This window comes from Ascaphus truei, chromosome 7 (assembly GCF_040206685.1).
Source record: "Ascaphus truei isolate aAscTru1 chromosome 7, aAscTru1.hap1, whole genome shotgun sequence".
Taxonomy (NCBI): domain Eukaryota; kingdom Metazoa; phylum Chordata; class Amphibia; order Anura; family Ascaphidae; genus Ascaphus; species Ascaphus truei.
Genome location: NC_134489.1, coordinates 58581861 through 58600549, shown reverse-complemented (window position 1 = coordinate 58600549; position 18689 = coordinate 58581861). Strand labels below are relative to the sequence as shown.

At 39.2% G+C, this 18689-nt stretch overlaps 1 protein-coding gene across 3 annotated transcripts in view; it reads left to right on the top strand.

Annotated features, from left to right (window-relative positions):
• PARD3B (par-3 family cell polarity regulator beta) overlaps positions 1-18689 on the top strand; it is a 774037-nt gene that overhangs the window by 263379 nt on the left and 491969 nt on the right. For all 3 annotated transcript variants that reach the window (XM_075608550.1, XM_075608549.1, XM_075608551.1), the window contains exons 5-8: positions 10053-10144; positions 14896-14982; positions 17544-17669; positions 18180-18532. In XM_075608550.1, the coding sequence (XP_075464665.1) occupies positions 10053-10144; positions 14896-14982; positions 17544-17669; positions 18180-18532 (658 nt within the window). The remainder of the gene's footprint in view (positions 1-10052; positions 10145-14895; positions 14983-17543; positions 17670-18179; positions 18533-18689) is intronic.

The window sequence follows — 18689 nt, the reverse complement described above, 5'->3', positions numbered from 1 at the left end:
TGTTGATTCACTTGCAGAGAGAGAGAAATATGTATACAGTTTATCTCCTCCCTATACCATTATTTTCTTATGCAAATTCACATTATAGATGATTAACTTTTAGATCTGCTTGTCTGAAACTTTTTTAAGTCTAATTTTAAAGCCAATAAAATCCACAAGAAATATGTTACAAATGGCGCTGCTTAGAACAAACAACATATGCACAAACAGTTGCTGATCTGAAGCTCGCTTTACTTGAGATTGTTTATCAGTGGGTGAAATGAATAATGCAGTCTTGTGCTTTGCATATGATAAATAGTGACATTTTGTGATGCAGAATCTGGCCTTTTGCAGGTGAGCATAATTCAGATGTTGGATGAAGTTTCCCTTATGGTGAAAACATCACAGGCTTTTGAATGATGGAATAGATTTCAGTAATAAGTTTCATAGTAGAAAGTGCAACGGAACTATCCAGCTTACAGAAATATTGGGAAATGGAAATCATTCTAGAGAGATTGTGGCTGCACGCAATGTATGCTTTTTGATTTATTTATTGCATTATTGCTGTAACACACCATGATATAAACACAATGACTAGGAGTCATCAAAGTATGATGAGTATCATGCCCGATATGGCTGTAACTGCTATTGACTTGAATACCATTGACTTAAATGGCAGGAACCGCCAGATCAGGACACGATATCTTGCGTCGTGCTTTGATGGCTAAATACCGTCTAAATACAGTACATAACTATTCATTATAATAATTTATTATGCAGCATAATAAAATGAGGGGAATACAATGATAAAAAAGAAATTTATTTAATTCGCACAAACATTTACATAATGATGTTAATATTAATAATTTGTTTACATGAACTTACAGTAGGTCAAGTGAACAAAGGACAAAGTTTGACGGTCCAGGGTGGAGAAGTTAATCTTAATTTGCAAAGAAACCAAAAAGGAGAAAACATTGCGTTAAAGATAATTCTGTGTTTAATGAAAAATGTGTTCTTTTTCTGAGATTTGCCCCATTAAGGAATTACGTTTTTGGGTGTAAAGGGAGAATAGTGTTTGGAAGCACAAGTGGGAGGACATTGTGAGAAAAGTAAAGTAGCAGGTCATGGGTTTGAAGGAAAGAGCATGTAAGGGAGTCTTTTGAATGTATATGAATATGTCTGTAACCATGATTAACTCGATCCAACCAAAAGTCACAAGGATTGGAATTCTTCTGTATGACAATGATGCTTAGCAGAAATAACAGAATTGTTAGGTATAAGTAATTGTGGATGCATGCACACCGTGAGTGGATAGCTTGCTGAAAACAGTTGTACTTCTGGTAATTACAGGAAGTTTATTTAAAGCAGCAATTCACATTTGATGGTTAATTTCCCTCCATCCTGCTGCAGTGCAGAGCAGTATATCAATTATACCCCCCTCCCCCCCAAAATTGACAACCAATACAATTAACAGGGGATCTGTGCACTTGTGAACTGTATCAAGGTTACATGATCATCAGTTAGTCATCTCATAATGTCCTGGGAGGCTGCTGTCCTGCTATGTTGAGTTAGTTTAGCAGGGGGAATCTGCTGACCATAACAAAATAGCATATCTGACATGAGTAGCTGGAAAGCTTTAAGACGCACTTGTTTTTGCTGTTGCCTTTGTAGCCTGGCTAGCGAGAGTCTTACCCTTTTTGACCAGCTGAGCTGAGTAACTTCTATAGTGCGTCATGGGCACTTTCTTGTTTTCTAGGGGGTGACTTAGCTGACTGCTCTGTCGGATCAAATAAAAAATGGAGCTCCCACCACTTCAGTTTCTAGCACCTTTGGCCGCATCATCGGAAGTGTCGCCTGACCCCCGGTACTCTTATGGTTAATACAGAAATTCCACCCACCCATTAAAAAAAATATTAAAACTTCTCTCCCGGAGCTACTTCGTGATGTCAGGGACCCTCGGTGTTCAACCCAAGAAAATACTAATATGGCCGCGGGTCACCAGTAGAAAGCTGCAATTTAAAAGTTGTAGCTTCCTATCAGCCGCCCAGAATAGAGCATTACAAAGAATATTTTCCTCCACGGATTGGCTCCATGGGACCTCTCGGTTCAGGTGATTATAACACTCACTCATCCCTCCCCCCTAAAAGATCAAATTTGCCAGCACTGATTGCAGCTTTTTTTCATATTGTTTGACTATAGAATTAAAAACAATATTTTTGGATATAGATTATGAAATATTTCACTTGTTTTATGTATATATGTTTGATTTCTTGTGGTCTAGAAAATAAACACATTTGGAAATGGGAAAGCATTTGGGGATTCATAACTTCAATGCAACATTTATTTGTGTAAAAAAAAAGGGGTACACAGAGTGCATTTTAGAAAAATGTTAAATAATAGCAGATAAGAACCACCTGGTCTTCCCATTCTCCAATCTACTGTAAACCCTCAGCTTCTATTAAACCCTTTAGCTTTTTTCGGATTTAGGAAAGCATTGTGTCTGCCCCAAGCATTTTTGCCTCTACCCCCTCTGTTCGGAGGCTAGTCCTTGAACAGATTTCCTCTGAGCCTCCCACTGTCCAGCTTCAGAGCGCGTGACCTTGTTCTAGCACTTTCCTGTCTCTGACATATGCTTCCCTGCTGCTCCATGTTGGTTCCCCTCCTTATTGAGCACCTTTATTAATTAGCTCACCAGCGCCTGTTTGCTGTCAGTGCAGAGGTGTGGATGTTGGCATTTTGAAATCTCAATCCACTGACCCATTTTAAACACCGGAAGAATAAATCAACACGTTCCTTAGTAACCTTATCAAAAGACTACTCAAATAATATTGTAAAAACTAAATAAATGTTAATAGCTCCAGGCTGCTTGAATTATTCAAAATAAGTTGCTTCATTAGGCACGTTGATTAATAGCTCTTGCCCAGTGTTGCGCCTTTGATTTGCCAAAGTTTCAGGAAGCGGCAGCACACGGAGCGGTCTAATTCATATCTTCAGAAACACTACCTGACTCAGTCCATATTTGCATAAAGTGTCCTCGTTAGTTGATTAATCCCTACTAGGTGCGCTCTTTGCAAGCATCTGGAGGCATTGGTGTATCAAGTTATTTCTATTTTTAATCCTTCTCAATTTACATGAAACTTACAAATGATCTCTTGTAGGGAAGAGGCATTTGTGAAATAGAACGATGGAAATGTACCCAAAGCCCAGAACTTCAGAGAGGTTAAAAAAACACCCCACCTTTTCGCCTGGTATCGATGTGTGGGGCGGTTTACAAGAAATGTTGTCCTTTCAGTGTGTGGTCTAGGTGTTAGACACCCAAAATCTGAATCCAGTGAGATTGCAAACTGTTATCATTGGTTTGAAAAGTTCACAGAAACCGTTCTGTTATATACCTCTTCGTGTTTTCTCTTAGTTGCTATTCCTTTCATCAATAGAGGAGAGAGAGAGTAAGCTAAAATGTGTTAAACTAACAGAGAAATCATTTGAACTGCATTTATGCAGCATTAAACAATTTGCTGGCAAACAGGAGTCTTTATGCGACTTCTCCGGGTTTTGGTGTGACTAATTCTAGTTGGTACTGGCCTCAAGGGAAGAGCTCCCTTTTTAACAAAAAACAGCTGCGATGCTGATATCACATTGGGATTTAATTTGAGACACCTTTGTACTTTTATCCTAACTTCTGTAGTTACTTTTGAAAGTTTATTTTTAAGCAAAATACTTTGCAACACCTAAACTTTGCTCTAAAACACACAGGGCAGATTTAAGGCTAATTCAGGTGAAAGATCTGTAACGTTGAACGAGGCGTAATTCCATGAATAAAGTCTTGGCCTTAGCAGTCTATTGCCTCTTAGTGTAGATGTGCCCTTTATTGGAACAACTGGGTTAAACAGTACTTAAAGCAGAAATTTCAACCATTTTTGGAAACCCAATTTCTATTTTTTGTTTTTACAGTATTCAAACCTTGGGGTCCTTTGTAACTATGCACTTTTTGGGGGGGGGGGGGGGGGAGGAACTCCTGAGTTACTGTTTTAGTTGTGACCTTACTGGATTTTCAAAGATGGCCCTTGCAGTCGTCCAACCATTCTGTTCAGAAGCATTCAAGCATACTTCGTTGGAAGTGTTTTCTCTTCCACATGCTGTAGCAACATTGACATTTATTCAGACAATAGAAGTTGTAGAAGCCCCAAAACTGATCTAATTTAATCCAGGCTATATTGTGTTCAGAGATACTTCTGTCTTTCTGTGCCGGTGGTCCGACGGCACCAACATTTGCTGTCATGTGATTTCTTCAACGGTGATCACATGACCATCACCGTCCCCAAGCTGACTAAAAACTGAAGTGTAAGGGGCTCCACTTACCGTTTCGACCAGCCAACGGCTCAGTTGAAATAGGTCTGCCCGGTGAGCCCCTGGAAAACTAGTGAAAACCATGATGTATCCTGTATGTCAATAGGACATCTGGCATGCCAGGGCCCATGGTTTACCAGGCATGTCATAAGGGCACCGAGTAGTTTAAAGTAATAATCTCTGATTTTCTTTTAATCTTACCTGACCATGCACCCAGAACTGGTCAGAGGAACCAATATATCTGGGGACTTCCCAGGTTTCAGTGATATTTCTAGTTTGTGCCTGTTTTGACCCCAAAAAATGATAAATAAGGAGGCGGGCTACAAACATGGCCTTCTGGGGTCACCAGTAGAATGCCACGATGTTGTGGCTTTGTTATTGCCCGCCAGAGCGAACTCTGACCCTGGGGTTCAAATTATTTCCCCAGTTTGCCCAATTCCCCTTCTGGTCCACCCTGAACTCACTGGAAATGAGGTTCCCCGGCTATTGGGTGTCCACCGGGTTTAGGCAGGATTAAAAAAGAAAAATCGTCATACCAGGGATTACTGCTTTAAAGAGGCAAACCAAGTGGCCTTTTTTTTCTTCCATTTTTTTTAGCATAGGATTGAAGCAGGGGCTTTCAAGAGCTGAACCACATTAATTTCAGCTCCGGGGACCCCCTGCTTCCAGTGATACATAGCTCCGTACAGGGAGTGCCAGTATCTTGGTGGAGTTTAAAGCCCTTGGTCACTCGGGCCAATGGGAAGCCGCACCTGATGACATCATGGGTTCCTATTGGCCCGCAGGTCGCGGTAGCTTTGAAAAGTTGCCATTACATCAACCACATAGATGAGCTGGAGCGGCTACCGGCACCTTAAATATAAACAGCACTAGAATAATAGGCCTTGAAGATCTTATTGCGGCCTATTCAGGTAGCTTCGATAAGTGACAACGCTTGTAAAGTGCACTTTACAAGTGATTTTGCATGTGTAGCTATTCAGAAAGCTTCGATAACATGTCAAAATCACTTGGAAACTGTATTTTTACCAGCGTTATCATTCTTGCTCTGACAAGCTGTACGGTAGGTAAAAAAAAATGCTGAAACTCGCATTTTTTGCCAGTAATTGCTATTCAGGTAGCTCTGAGATGCAAATCACGGCTGAAAAACACCTATTATTTCTTAGCGCCACCTAATGGGTGGCGAGATAGGATTAGCGATTTGTATCAGACGGGGAATCATTTATTTTTACTACATAGGATTGAAGCCGGGGGTCTCAGGAACTGACCCGTATTAATATCAGCTCCGGAGACCACCAGCTTCCATCCAAAGTAATGAAAATAAAATAACAGCCGCGCTTCATTGCCTTAGTGGCTAACTGCTAAGGTAATGAAGGGGTTAAACAGCAGTAACCGGTTTGTTGGTGGTAGAGAGGTTGGGTGAAGGTTGTAGTTGCCCCAGGGTGGGTGGTTAGGCCTCCCGGGAGGGTTTTGGGTGGGGCTCACCCCTTCATTACTTAGTCTTGCTTTTTTTCTGGGACTAATTGTCTGTCCTGTTTTTTCTTTATGTGACCATCTTATTTGTGTTTTTGTAGTTGTTTGCACCAATGTAGGGGAGCCTCAGCAACTAAACATAAGACGTATGGGTGCCTGAAGAGAAAAAAAGGTTGAGAACCATTGCTCTAACACGTTGTATTGTAGATATCTAATCCTGTAGGTTATTCAAATAGTCTGGATGAAGCTGGTGAACATAATTCACTCCCCAGTGAGGAAACCTAGTCATCAACAAAATGTTTACTAACTTTCTTAACCCTTTAGATACACGGAGTTGCTGGCACCTCTACCAGCAAATCATCAGGAGTATTCCTAGATGTTAACTCTTGTAGCTTGGTGTAAACACTGTTACTTTCCATCTGCCTCTAATTGTTTGGGGAATATTTATGATATTGTTTCCGGCTAAAAATAACCCGTGTGAGTTTATAATAATCACCAGTCATTTGAGTTTGAGAATCTCGAAAATCTTGGTGAAGTTATTTTTCTAAAATGAAAACAAATTTAAAAAGCGTTTTTTCCAGAAAAGGTACATTGACAAATCTATTAGATTTTTTTTTAAAGTATAGTATTAGTGTGAAACAGAGAAAACCAGTAAGCTCCTAATTTATATACCCCCAAAGTAACCACAATATATATATTTGCATATGAGTGTCAAAACGGAGTGCTACTGGGCATGGCAATATATAGTTAAAATCAAGGACAGAAAATAGAACACAGACAGAGCCCAATACTACTTCCAATGACACAGATACACAGTAAAGTACATATATATATATATATATATATATATATATATATATATATATGTATATCTAAACGTAAAACATATGGTCATTTAGTTTGATTCTTTGGCCAAAGTATCTTAAGCCTGCACACCAAACGCCAAGGTAGTATTAGTGTGGCAGTGTACGGCTGTCTCATATCGAAGAGGTAAGCGTATATTTTAGCTTTAGATTTCACATGTAAGAGTACAGAATGCTTTCAGAAACTCATCTTTGCAGCCCTGTGCCACCTGTCAGGTCAATTCTGACCTATTGCGTCTTCTTATAAAAGAGAGATTTCCAGTGGCCAAATTAGGGCGACCTGAACAATACATACACGTGACCGGTATATCACTGTAATCTATACCGAGAACATAGCCAGCAAAGCTTTCTGTTCAGAAATAACCCTTGTTAGTTCTCGCCTGCGAAACTGCTTAATTGGTATTTTTTTCCCCCCATTGTTTAAGCGATCCAGTTATACAGAAATAATATAACACAGCAGGCTAAATTAAAGAAAAAGATATCCAGGCATGATTTTCAAGCACATAAAGATCATACGGTGTGATATATCTATTAAGTCCTTTTCCCTCACCGCAAAAATATTTTGCAGCATATTTTTCTATAAATGACTTAAATAGGCAGATGGTAAAAATACCTTGTTTTTTGAGAGCAGAGATGCAATTCCATGACTTTGCTCTTAACCATTCAATTTAGCGAGTTATATTCATTATTGGTAGATAACAGCTGTAGAGCTTTTGCATTATTCGCTGTCAATATCTTAGGGGAATGGTTGAGAGGACAATATGGGAGCTGAGTTTAAAAGCTCTCTCAGGTGTTCAGTTCCATGAATGCAGCCCTTCAGCATTGCACTAAATAGGGTAAAACTCATTCAGTTGATGAAGCTGATCCGTGGACTGTTAACATCAAGAGACCTATTATACTTTCCCCTCTAAATACATAATTATTTTTGATTAGTCGGTTTTAACCTTTTCACCACTGAAAAATCAAGTAGTATAGTGAAGAAAGTCTCTTGTATCTCTTTGTTTATTCAATTTTTTTTTACAAGGCACGTTATGTAAAATAGCGATGTACAAATAACATAGGGAAAATATTAACTTATTAAGATAACACAAACTGACACAATAGGAGATACCACATGTTAGACCTTCTAGATCTTGTTCCTAGGATGCAACATATTCTCAATTATAGGTGTGCAAATGAAGAATCATCCCCATATGATATTGAAATACATAGTTTTAAGATGTTAGCATCCCTAGCCTTGCTATCTTGCTTAGCTTGCTTTTGACATGAAGACTTCTGCTGTGCATCCCTGCGGCTGGTAAATAAATCCCTTTCCACTTTGTGAGTAAAATCCCCCAAATCATAGATTCTTAAGGATTTCAAAGTAACTTTCAAGCACCAGGGGATTGTGCTCTATAGGCGGGTACTCCTTTATTTATCTTTTAACAAAGTATGACGTCTTTTCAGGCTATATTTTGGGTAAGATTTATACGTAGCCATGTTCCAAGCTATTTATATCTCTCAAGCAATTCCTATTTTTCAGTCAGTCGCCACAGATAGATGCTGGAGGGGTATATTGAAGTTTACTAGACTACAGTGCTAACACAAATGCAAACATCCCTGATGCTTCCTACATGTTTAATCAGAGACAATACTATCTTCTGCAGATCCTCAAACCTGCTTCATCCACCCTATATGGACATGTGTCAAACGGCAGACAGGGATTCTAAGTAGTGACATGCCAATCATAAATCCTAATTTGAATAGCAACACTGTTTGAGATGCACACTGGAATTGTCCAGAAAACTTATTTTTCTTTTAAGGTTTGCTTACATTTAGGAAAGTGGTCAGATTCAAGATCAGGAGTGGCCAACACCAGTTCTCAAGGGCCACCAACAGGTCAGAGCCACTGATTGAGCCACCTGTGCTGAAGAAGGAATATTCGTAAAACCTGACCTGTTGGCGTCCCTTGAGGATTGGAGTTAGCCACTCCTGCTCTAGATAGTCTGTACCAGTTCTTGTCAATATGCCATCTGAAGATTTATGCCTTCCAGTTTTAGACTTTTCAGAAGTGACCTCTTCAGGCGAGATGTCTTTTATGGATTTGGCTGTGTTTACATTACTGCAATGGGGCTCTCCGGAAAGTAGATTAAAGCTAATGCATCACCTGCTGTCAGTAGCCTTTACTGTTTGGAAGCCCCCCTTCCTAATAAGGCAAAAATTGCAAAACCAGATAATGCAGAGTACATTGGCAGACACGTCTACTGTACAATCATTTCCAAAACCTTTTAGTTTATTACTTGTGAGTGTCGTGGTGGCTCATGATGGTTCTTTATTTACAATAAAATAACAAAAAATACATTAATAACATCACTTCCCGTAGTGTCTAAAAATCCAAATTCAATTAAAGCATATTAAAGTCTGATAACCAAAGAGAAATAGACTTGTCTAGTAACAAAGCAGTAAGCATAGACAGGATATTTTCTCCCAAACTTCCCTTTCAATGGAAGTGACCAATTAAAATCATATTGATTTTTTTGTTGCCCCCCCCTTCTAAAAAGTATTATGTTATTCTTTACCACCAACCACGCTATAGAGCAATATAAAGGTGGAGGCGTGAAACACATGAACAAAGCACAGTTACTATATACAGTATTTATGCACAAATAGAATGAACAGTCTAGGAGCGGATGGAACAAGTCTGAGATTTTTGAAAACTAGTGCATAGAAACAGTGGGGTGTAATCTTTATACAGTGGGCTGGGGGGAGAAAGGGAAGTGGTAGATGGATGTAAAAGTGAGGGTCTAGTGTACAATGAAGAGGCTTTGGGAGTCTGTCTCAAGCCTGTCTTTTCAGACTTGCGTATTGTATAATTAAACTTTCCTAACAAATACAATTAAGATATACAAACTTTAATAATGACTTCATATGTTCCTGGCCAGAGTAATGAGATTCATGAGATTGCCTCTTAAGCACTGATTCAATGTACTCTGAAAGTTTGGAGAACACTGTATAAGCTCCACTGACGATTCACAATTGCCTCTATTCAATATGCCAAAGTATCAGGAGGACTGCGGGCGCACTAGGACGGGGAGTTTATTTACCACAAGTTTATTTATTCGAGTGTGCTTAGGTAAACTCTTTCTGTGATTCTATTCAATATGCTCTGAAGCACATGAAGCTTATCCAGCCCCGGGAAGATCTATTCACAGGGCGTATTGAATAAGGGTCACAGAGATCCGTGCAATTTCTAAAGGCATGGCCCAATTTTCATAGTAAGCATGTACTATCTCTACTCCGTTTGTGTTACTGTTCATAGTAGCTAGTGTGAAGTCGCCAAAATAGTGCATGAAATAGTCGATTTAAAATGAAATATTTAATATAATGACTCTTATCTCTTTTTCAAATCCTCAGGGTCCATCTAAAATACTCCCAACAGAGGAACTGCAAGATTCCACTTGGCAGGATGAACACCCGAGATTACAGAAGTCCAGATATGATTACAGGTAATATCTTCACACTGTCACCAGTTTTAGGTTTAATCAAGAATCCTGTAATGCAGTGGCTCCCCCAGCAGTTGACCACTATACCCCCCATGCTGTGTGCACGCACAGAGGTGCAGTTTGGGCCCTTATTCAGTGTGTGTTCTCCCAATGAGCTCAGGACACTATATTGCATATACAGTATGTTAGCAATAGTCTGAGTAGACAATAAGGTTTATTAATTAGAGGTTCGCGGAAAAAATATTTTCTAGCAGGGGATGCACAATGTAAGAAACTCTTGTAATGGGAATGATGTTTATGTCAAAGTTGTATGTTGTACGGATTAACCCCTTGAAGGTGCTTTACAATGAGTTGCTGGACCACCTGGCACTCAGGGGCTTGTAGCAAATCGGATATTTGTTTTAGAAGCACATCTAAGCCGTATGGCTTCACCTGAGCGCCACTTACACGTAACAAATAATTACAGGTCTCGACCACATTTGTAGACCCCCGGACCTTCTATTTAACGCTCTGATTTTATATTATTCCTTCTCATTTGATCATATGTATATTCTTCTTTTATGATTAATACAACTGCTAATAAACATGATATATTGTAAGCTCTCTGGGGCAGGGATTTCCTTTCCTATTGTCTGATTGTTTGTTGTACTTATTGCATGATCATTTCCTGTACAGTACTGTCTCTTCTGTAAAGAGCGGGGTACATTGTGGGCGATTTATAAATAAAGATATACTGTACATAAAAGAGAGGTTAAAGAATATACGTTCCATGTACATAATTTACATTTAATGTATTATAAAGTAACAAGCATGTTTTGTTTGTATAGCAACCATTTACAAAGTCACATCCCCTTCCTCTTCTGAAACAGGCTCTGGCACACCCCTTTTTGAGCCCTGCCCTCTCTCTAGCAGTGCACCAATTGTATCTAGGTGACTGCCAGGTCACATGATCTTCCCTTCAGAACTTTGCATCTTTGGTCCTCTTCTGCTGCACTGACAACCATTTAGTGAACTCCTGAGCCGAATCTTTGCCAATCGAGCACAGGAGAACGGATCGATCGGTAACTTGCCTAATTACTTATCATTGTGTGTATTGCATTGATGCACATATTAAAGGGAGGCAATAATTAAATAATAATTTTAAAAAAAAACCTGACAGCTTTGACTGCTGCTTTTATAATCCCCAGATATCATCCCACTTCAGCAAGGTACAAAATTCAAGTACGCAATCACGGAGCTTTTGTTTTAATTAAGTTATTTATTATCATTTTCTCAAACCGGTGTCCTTTGTGTTTAGAGAATATATGAAATGTAACAACGGCATGTTTCCTCCGTTTAATGAAAACACGAGCAAATGAAAGCCTGATAAAGTTCAAACCACTTTCTCAGTGTTACGGTGCAATTTTGTTTGTGTCTCAGACACCAGCTAAATAATTACCAGGTCTGTCTTCTTTCAGTGTACTTCTTTTAATTTTACTTAAATGCTTCTTCCGTAGCTCAGAGTTGCTTCATTCTAAAAGTTATATTTGATATTTTAATTCTCAAATAGATTAATTGCACGAGATCTTATGTACATTTTAATATGTTAAAGGAAAAAGAATCGTTCCACTGTATTAGACTATTCTCGGTTGGAAGTTATCACATATACTGTAGTGAATACAAGTATCACTTGTCTCAGACAGGTCTGGAACCCTGCCTTCCCCCCCTCCCCCCATTATCTCTTAGCGTACCATGCTTAGACTGCAGTCGGGGATTCTGGGTAATGACATGCAAATGAGCACTCACTGTCCGCTTTTGCTTCTAATCCATTTTAACATGGACTACTATAAGCTTATGCCTGCCGTATTACACAGCTTTTCAGCACAGCCTGGGTTACAGAAATGTATAGTCCATAAAACCTACCCACAGACAGCTGTTTCGACCTCTTGGGTCCCATCAGTGTGAGGCTCGTTACTGGCTTTGCTATGTGAAGCTGTGATGAGTTTTAACCACACATATACTGTACAAATAGTCTGAGGGTGGCATGCACTATTCAGGATGCAAATGCCAGTTTTCATCAGAATGCTACAACTTTGTCATATTTAAGAAATATGTTATTGTATGTGATTAGTGTATAGACATTTCTGATAATTAGACAGCAGTGCTACAGCAATTTAAAATATGGGGAGAAGGTAATTGGTTATGCCGTTTGGATTTTTGGTCATAGCACAAAGGTAAGCAGACTTATGTACCCTTCCCATGGGCAATTATTTCAGCTCCCCTCCCTGAATACCAACAGGGGGTCTCTGGAAATCTGTTCCTCATAGAGAGGCCACGGCAAAGTGGCTCCTACGCCAGTTTTGAATTATGATTACCGAGGGGAAACAGATGTATTCTTTCTGAAAGACCTTAGAATAACTTGCCGCTTTAATCCTTCAATGTATGACAAGTAGTGATTAGGTTATACATGGCAACAGGAATAACAGCACATGAATGAGTTATGCAAGGACCTCACAACACAGGTTTAAAGCGCATAGGAGCAGGAGCTCGGTGTATGCGCTATACAAGTCATTGAGATAGATAGGTTTGCACTGCAACACATGAAGTCTAGTGATACTTCAACTTGTGTCCTCTGGCTTTGTCAATGTATGTCTTTACTTTTCAGAAAGAAATGCCTGACGAGTACATTTCACACATCTGCTGCAAAAGGCTCAGTGGCCTTTGTGTGATTCTTTTAGGTGGCTGATATTTAGGATGTATTGTCGCAAAGGGCGCCGCGCCGTCTTTGTGTGCTTGAAGGTCGTTGCCAGGAAGGCACAGAGGATTTCTGAATGCATAACTTTTAATACCCTTTTTGCTCTTGCTATAAGCGGGCAAGCTTATCTTTGAATCACATTTTGTATGTCACAAAGCTACAAATAATGTCAGAGTGCACCAAAAATATAGCTGCAGTCAATTCAAGTAAAGGTTTATCTGTATCTGCGTTTAGTGTTATGTAACTCCTTCAGCACTGTCGTGCAGGGAGGCAGCAAAACGTTACTGAGAAGAAATATGTATATAGTATAACTTGTGTATTTACTTTAAGTTTCTATGTCTTGATCCAAAATCAATGATGAATAGGAGCACTCGGTGTATCCTCAATACCGCCACGGGTGCTCAGTCTTCCAGAACAAGTGCGGATCCGAGTAGATAAAAAAGTAGATTGTCACGCCACTGACTTATGCTAAATTATGTGTACGTTTAACAAAGAATCAATGTTTTGATCCTACGCTGGACTAGCAGGATCATTAAATGCATGTATGTATATCTTTATTTTCCACACATTAGATAAGTTTATGGTGGGTGAAAAAGGTGACAAAACCCTCCACGTATAGTATATGCAAGTAAAAATATCGCTTGAGAGCACATTCACGTGTCTTATACAGGTCTGCAACCCTGCCTTGCACCATTATCACCTAGCATACGGTGCTTTCACTGCAGCAGGGGATCCTGGGAAATGTCATGCAAATAAGCACAATTTCCAAGAATCCCTTGCAGTAGATGCTAGGAGGTGATGGTGAAAGGCGGGGTTGCAGACCTGTCTAAGACATGTGAATGTGCTCACAAGCGATATTTTTATTTATTATCTTTATTTATATAGCGCCATTAATGTACATAGCGCTTCACAGCAGTAATACACGTGACGTAATCGTATGAATAACAAGTAATACAAATATCACATAATGGGAAGAAGTGCTTCAGACATAAAAATGACATCTAGGAGAAGGAGTCCCTGCCCTGAAAAAGCTTACAATCTAAATCTCAGCAATATATATACCCTCACAGGATACCGAACCCTATTTGTAAGATTTCAAGCAACTTGAAATCATTCGCTTCGGTCCGCATGAAAGAGTAAACTTTTATATGGGTCACTCCTTCCCTTTAAAGAAGGTACAGTAAATAACCCTAGGTGTTTTTGAAATCTTAAGTTTCAGCAACCTATTTCTTTTCTGTCTTTTTTTTTTTTTTTTTTAACAAAACCATCATTTCATATAAAGAAGATGATAGCTCTGAAAGTTGCAACCAGGTGCATCTGGAGTGTTACATTATAAGGAGATGGCAAAGTCACTGTTCTAAGCATAAAATACATTTAATAGAAATGTGATGATATCAAGAAAATGTCTTTCAAAATACTGTACAGTACAGTGTTAGGGATTGCAATATATTCACTCATGAAGTTGATTTAGCAACTTTTATTTCCCATACGAAGCCCTGTAAAATAGATTCTTTGTAAATACCCAAACGTTCCCATTGTCTTTATTCTCTTAATATATATTGGTGTGCCAATCATATTTAGTGCTGATGAGTAGTATGTCAGAATATGCTCAAGTTTATGATGATGCCAGCTTCATAGGCAGGTGAGTGGTTATATCAAGGCTTCATATTAAGAAGTAATAATAGTAGCTTTTCAACTCTGTTGCCAAATTGACATGACCTCTTTCCAAAAGGAAAAGGTTGCTGTCCACTCCAGCACTGAAGAGGTGTATAATGAAGCTCCATCAACTTCGTCTGTGCATGATGATCAAGAGTTGGTCAAGCATGCCAGCTTCTCCATTATATAGACATTTTTATTTCAATCCCTTTGCTCAATGATCTATATTAGTTTTGCTGCAATGAACTGTCAAGTAATGCCATTAGCCTGAAAAAATGCTCTAAATGCCATTCAGCTTCTGTAATCTGCATTTTCAACTGCTCCTTCCTCAATGAAACCTATGTTTTTCGTTTCTTCTTTCCAGTGATATGACAAGAAATGTAGAGATGTCAGGGGATGGTGGACCACTGGGGATCCATGTTGTGCCTTTTTATTCCTCTCTTAGTGGAAGGTAAGATTTTGTGTTAAAGGAACCAGTCGCTAATTGCACTTATCTGCAAATGTCAATAACAGCATTTCCAAGAAGAAAGTGGGAGTAATGTGCAGATCCTAATAGGGATAATGAACCTTTTTTTGTATATTCCTACGAAAGATAAAAGCTCCTGATTCAATATGAAATCTTAAATGGCTTTAGTGAATTTAAATATGCATGTCCGGATGCTGTAAATATGCATATTACGGCTTGCTTTAAATGATTCAAGAATATATGTACATATGGATGTCTAACAAATCACAAATAGCAAATGTAGAACGTCAGGCATTACATATAAATATTGTGTAATTTAATATATTATCTTTTCCGTACAAGTAATGATAGGTTTTAGAATACAAACCAGACGCACATTGTTAAAAGCTAAAATAAGTTGTCTTTGGGCATTGACATATCCTTGCTCATGATGGAAAACATGTTACCCCATGCTGGAGAGCAACATTCCCCCAGTATCTGTCAATCAATGCTGTTGCCCTCTGGTTTACTCAACATTTCTTTATTGTGCTTCCTGAAATCATGTGTTCCAAGCTATTCCATTCTTTAACCCTTTATCTTGGTTCAGCTCATTTTATTTTGTTATCCCTGTCCCTCAGCTTTTCTTCAGTCTGCAGTGAGCCCTGTGTATCGATCTTGTGCTCATTCCCATGGGGTTCATCTCTGTGTAGCTGACCTGTGCTTTCCAGTTTCTTCCTATGTCTCGCCTCACTTCTGTGTCTCTTCTTCTCAATCCTCCATAGCCTTCCCATTGACCCATTACTGCATTTATCCCACCCTATTCCTGAGAGGTTTATCTGGATCTTTAGATGTAGATGCCCATTTTTATAATGCCGGTAATCTTTGACTCATTAAAGCATAGTCAATTTTTACAGAGATGACACTATTAAATGTACATGTAGTAGTCATCTTCTTTCAAAGGAAGACGCTCTGTTCTGTGTCCATAAACTCTAATAGCATAGTCTTTTGCGTTTCCTTAAGTAGGCCTACAGTAAATGCCATTGTAGACATGCTGAAGTCGAACCAGTTTTCTACTTGCTTGGCAGTTGGTAGTTTTAGGTTTTTTTTTTTCTCAAGCAGCGATTAACCTTTCACAGCAAGACTCCAAGGGTAAACATTTTTAAAATCTGTAGCATAACTTGAACTTTTCTCTGTCAAGGCAAGATGCCTTCATCTGTTAATGACTTACTATTGTCTCTCGGTTCACTGATCCATACATATACTTATACTGCTCAAATTAAGGTTGTGGGCTGGCCCTCAGTGTCTCTAAGTATGACATTTCCGTCAGTGTTTTGAAGGGTAAGTAACCCGTCAACTACATGAAATTATAACTGTGGCATTCACCTGCGCAACCTACAGTAGCTAAGAAACACATGATACATTTGAAAAGGAACTGGGCGTTTTGTATGCGCCATGCTAGTTTTAAGTAGTGCTGACAAGCTTTATGACTGAGGTTAACCTACTCAGTGCTGGAGTTCATGTACTCTTGCAAATTTGCGCTTAAAAACAAATCCTTTGTGTTGAATTATAACAACTTTACCAATTAATTCTCGCAACCATGCCGACCTTTCATTTACTTAAATGCCAGTTTTTAGAGGTTAAGGAGCACCACTCTTGGCATTTATTAGCGACGGATTAGTCGTATCTGATGTGGTTCTATAAATAACAAAAAATGATTGTGTTTAATTAGCCGACACGTTGTATATGACATTATTTCCCCCTTGGCATTGTTATAATATTGGCTTCTCTAACATCTTACAGTTATTCCAACCATTTTTAATTGATGTTTCATTTATTATGACTGATCAGTTAAGCCACTGTAGATGGTCTACAGCAGAGGTTCTTCCCCCAGGTCTCAAGTAGAGGTAGTTGTTGAGGTTGGGTAATAGCAAGACCAGTGGTGATAATAAGTGGCAGCAAGTGACACTGCATGATAGGGCTAAAATCACACAGCTTATCTGTATGTGCCAGCAATGTCTCTTCCCTGTTCAAAAACCCAGTGTGAGCAGAATGCCAACCTCAATAGATTCAAATCAGTGGGATATATGGGCCCTGGTCCAAAAATGGACGTTTATGCTAAAAATCACTGAGACGGAATCCACATTAGTGAAAGTTGACATCCCTGCACATGATTTAGGGGAAGAATACATAGAGTAGTTCAATTGTTGGAACAGTGTTTGTTTTTTAAACAGCAAAATGTAAATGTTTCATGTTTCCAATAGTTGAGCAGACAAAGGGCCTTATTCTATGTCCAGCGAAGCTGCAGTTCGAACTGTTTCCGTCCCAAAGTTCCTGTTGATTTCAATGGCCAAACTGCTGCTTTGGTGGATGTACAGTAGCATTGCCCCTGAGGGGGCTACTGTATTCATTAAAATGCAATAGTGGTGATCAGAGAGCACTGTCGTTCAGAAACTCTGTGACTTCAATTTGAGTTCAGCACTATCCCAGTTTAATGAATACCCCCCCAAGACTAGAATCAGCAACCTTTTCTTGTGTTTCACTACATAACCAGTTCTCTCTCCATTTAGGGCTCTGGGACTTTATATTCGAGGAATTGAGGAGCACAGCCGTACTAGACGAGAGGGTCTGTTCCAAGAAAATGAAGGCATTGTGAAAATTAACAATGTGGACCTTCTCGACAGATCTTTTACACAGTAAGTGCTGTTGAAAGGGATGTCTCCAGAGATGCTGTAGCATGGAATCATATCGTTCTTACTGGTTTAATTTTTACAGAGATTTGTATTTAAAGAAGCCGTTACATGAAGAACAGTAAAGGAACTATTTCAACTTACAATTTATTTAAAGGACCAACAAACTCACGAAATCATGCCGTCTCCACCTCCAAAATATTGTCAGCATACGCCCTTTTCTTACTTATGATGCAACTAAAATCCTTATTCACTCACTCATATTGTCCTGTCTTGACTACTGCAATCTGCTCCTAGTTGACATTTCCTTTTTTCCGCCTATCCCAACTCCAATTCATCCAAAATGCTGCTGCTAGACTTATCTACCTCACTCACCGCTCCACCCTACACTGGCTTCCCATAGCTTTTAGAATCAAATCTCTCTGTTTTTGTATAGCACCGCTTAATAACTATGGGATTTTGTGCTGTTCTCTCGAAACCAACTGTTTTTTTTTCTTTTTGTATTCTCTTTTTAAGAGCTCAAGAAATCTTCCGTCAGGCAATGAAACATCGTAGTGTGTTGGTAGAAATTGTTCCGTCACAAAACCGTGAGCTGTATGAAAAATCGTTCATCACTCACCTGCCGCTTTATGAAGACAATGATGCAGTCCCTAATCTAAAACCTCCACCTCCTCCTCTCCAAGTAAAACCACCTGGAAGGATGGTAGAGCAGACAAACGGCTTGGAAACTGGGGGGATGACTTTGCTTCAGCCTTCCATGAGTCCGGTCCTGACACAACATGGTGGCAACCTTTCCTCGCCATCTCTTTCTCCCCTGGATTTTGGGAGCAAGAAAATGGCTAAGAAAATAAGGATTGATCTTAAAAAAGGTAAACCAAATATTTATACCTTGAGAAAGCTGCACTTTCTATGTAATCAAGATGTAAATAGCATAGTTATCATTGACTTCAATAGGAGTTAACAGATGCAATAACCCAAACCCGCAAGAGCCATATTTAATAAGACACTTTTTGTGCTAGAAGACAC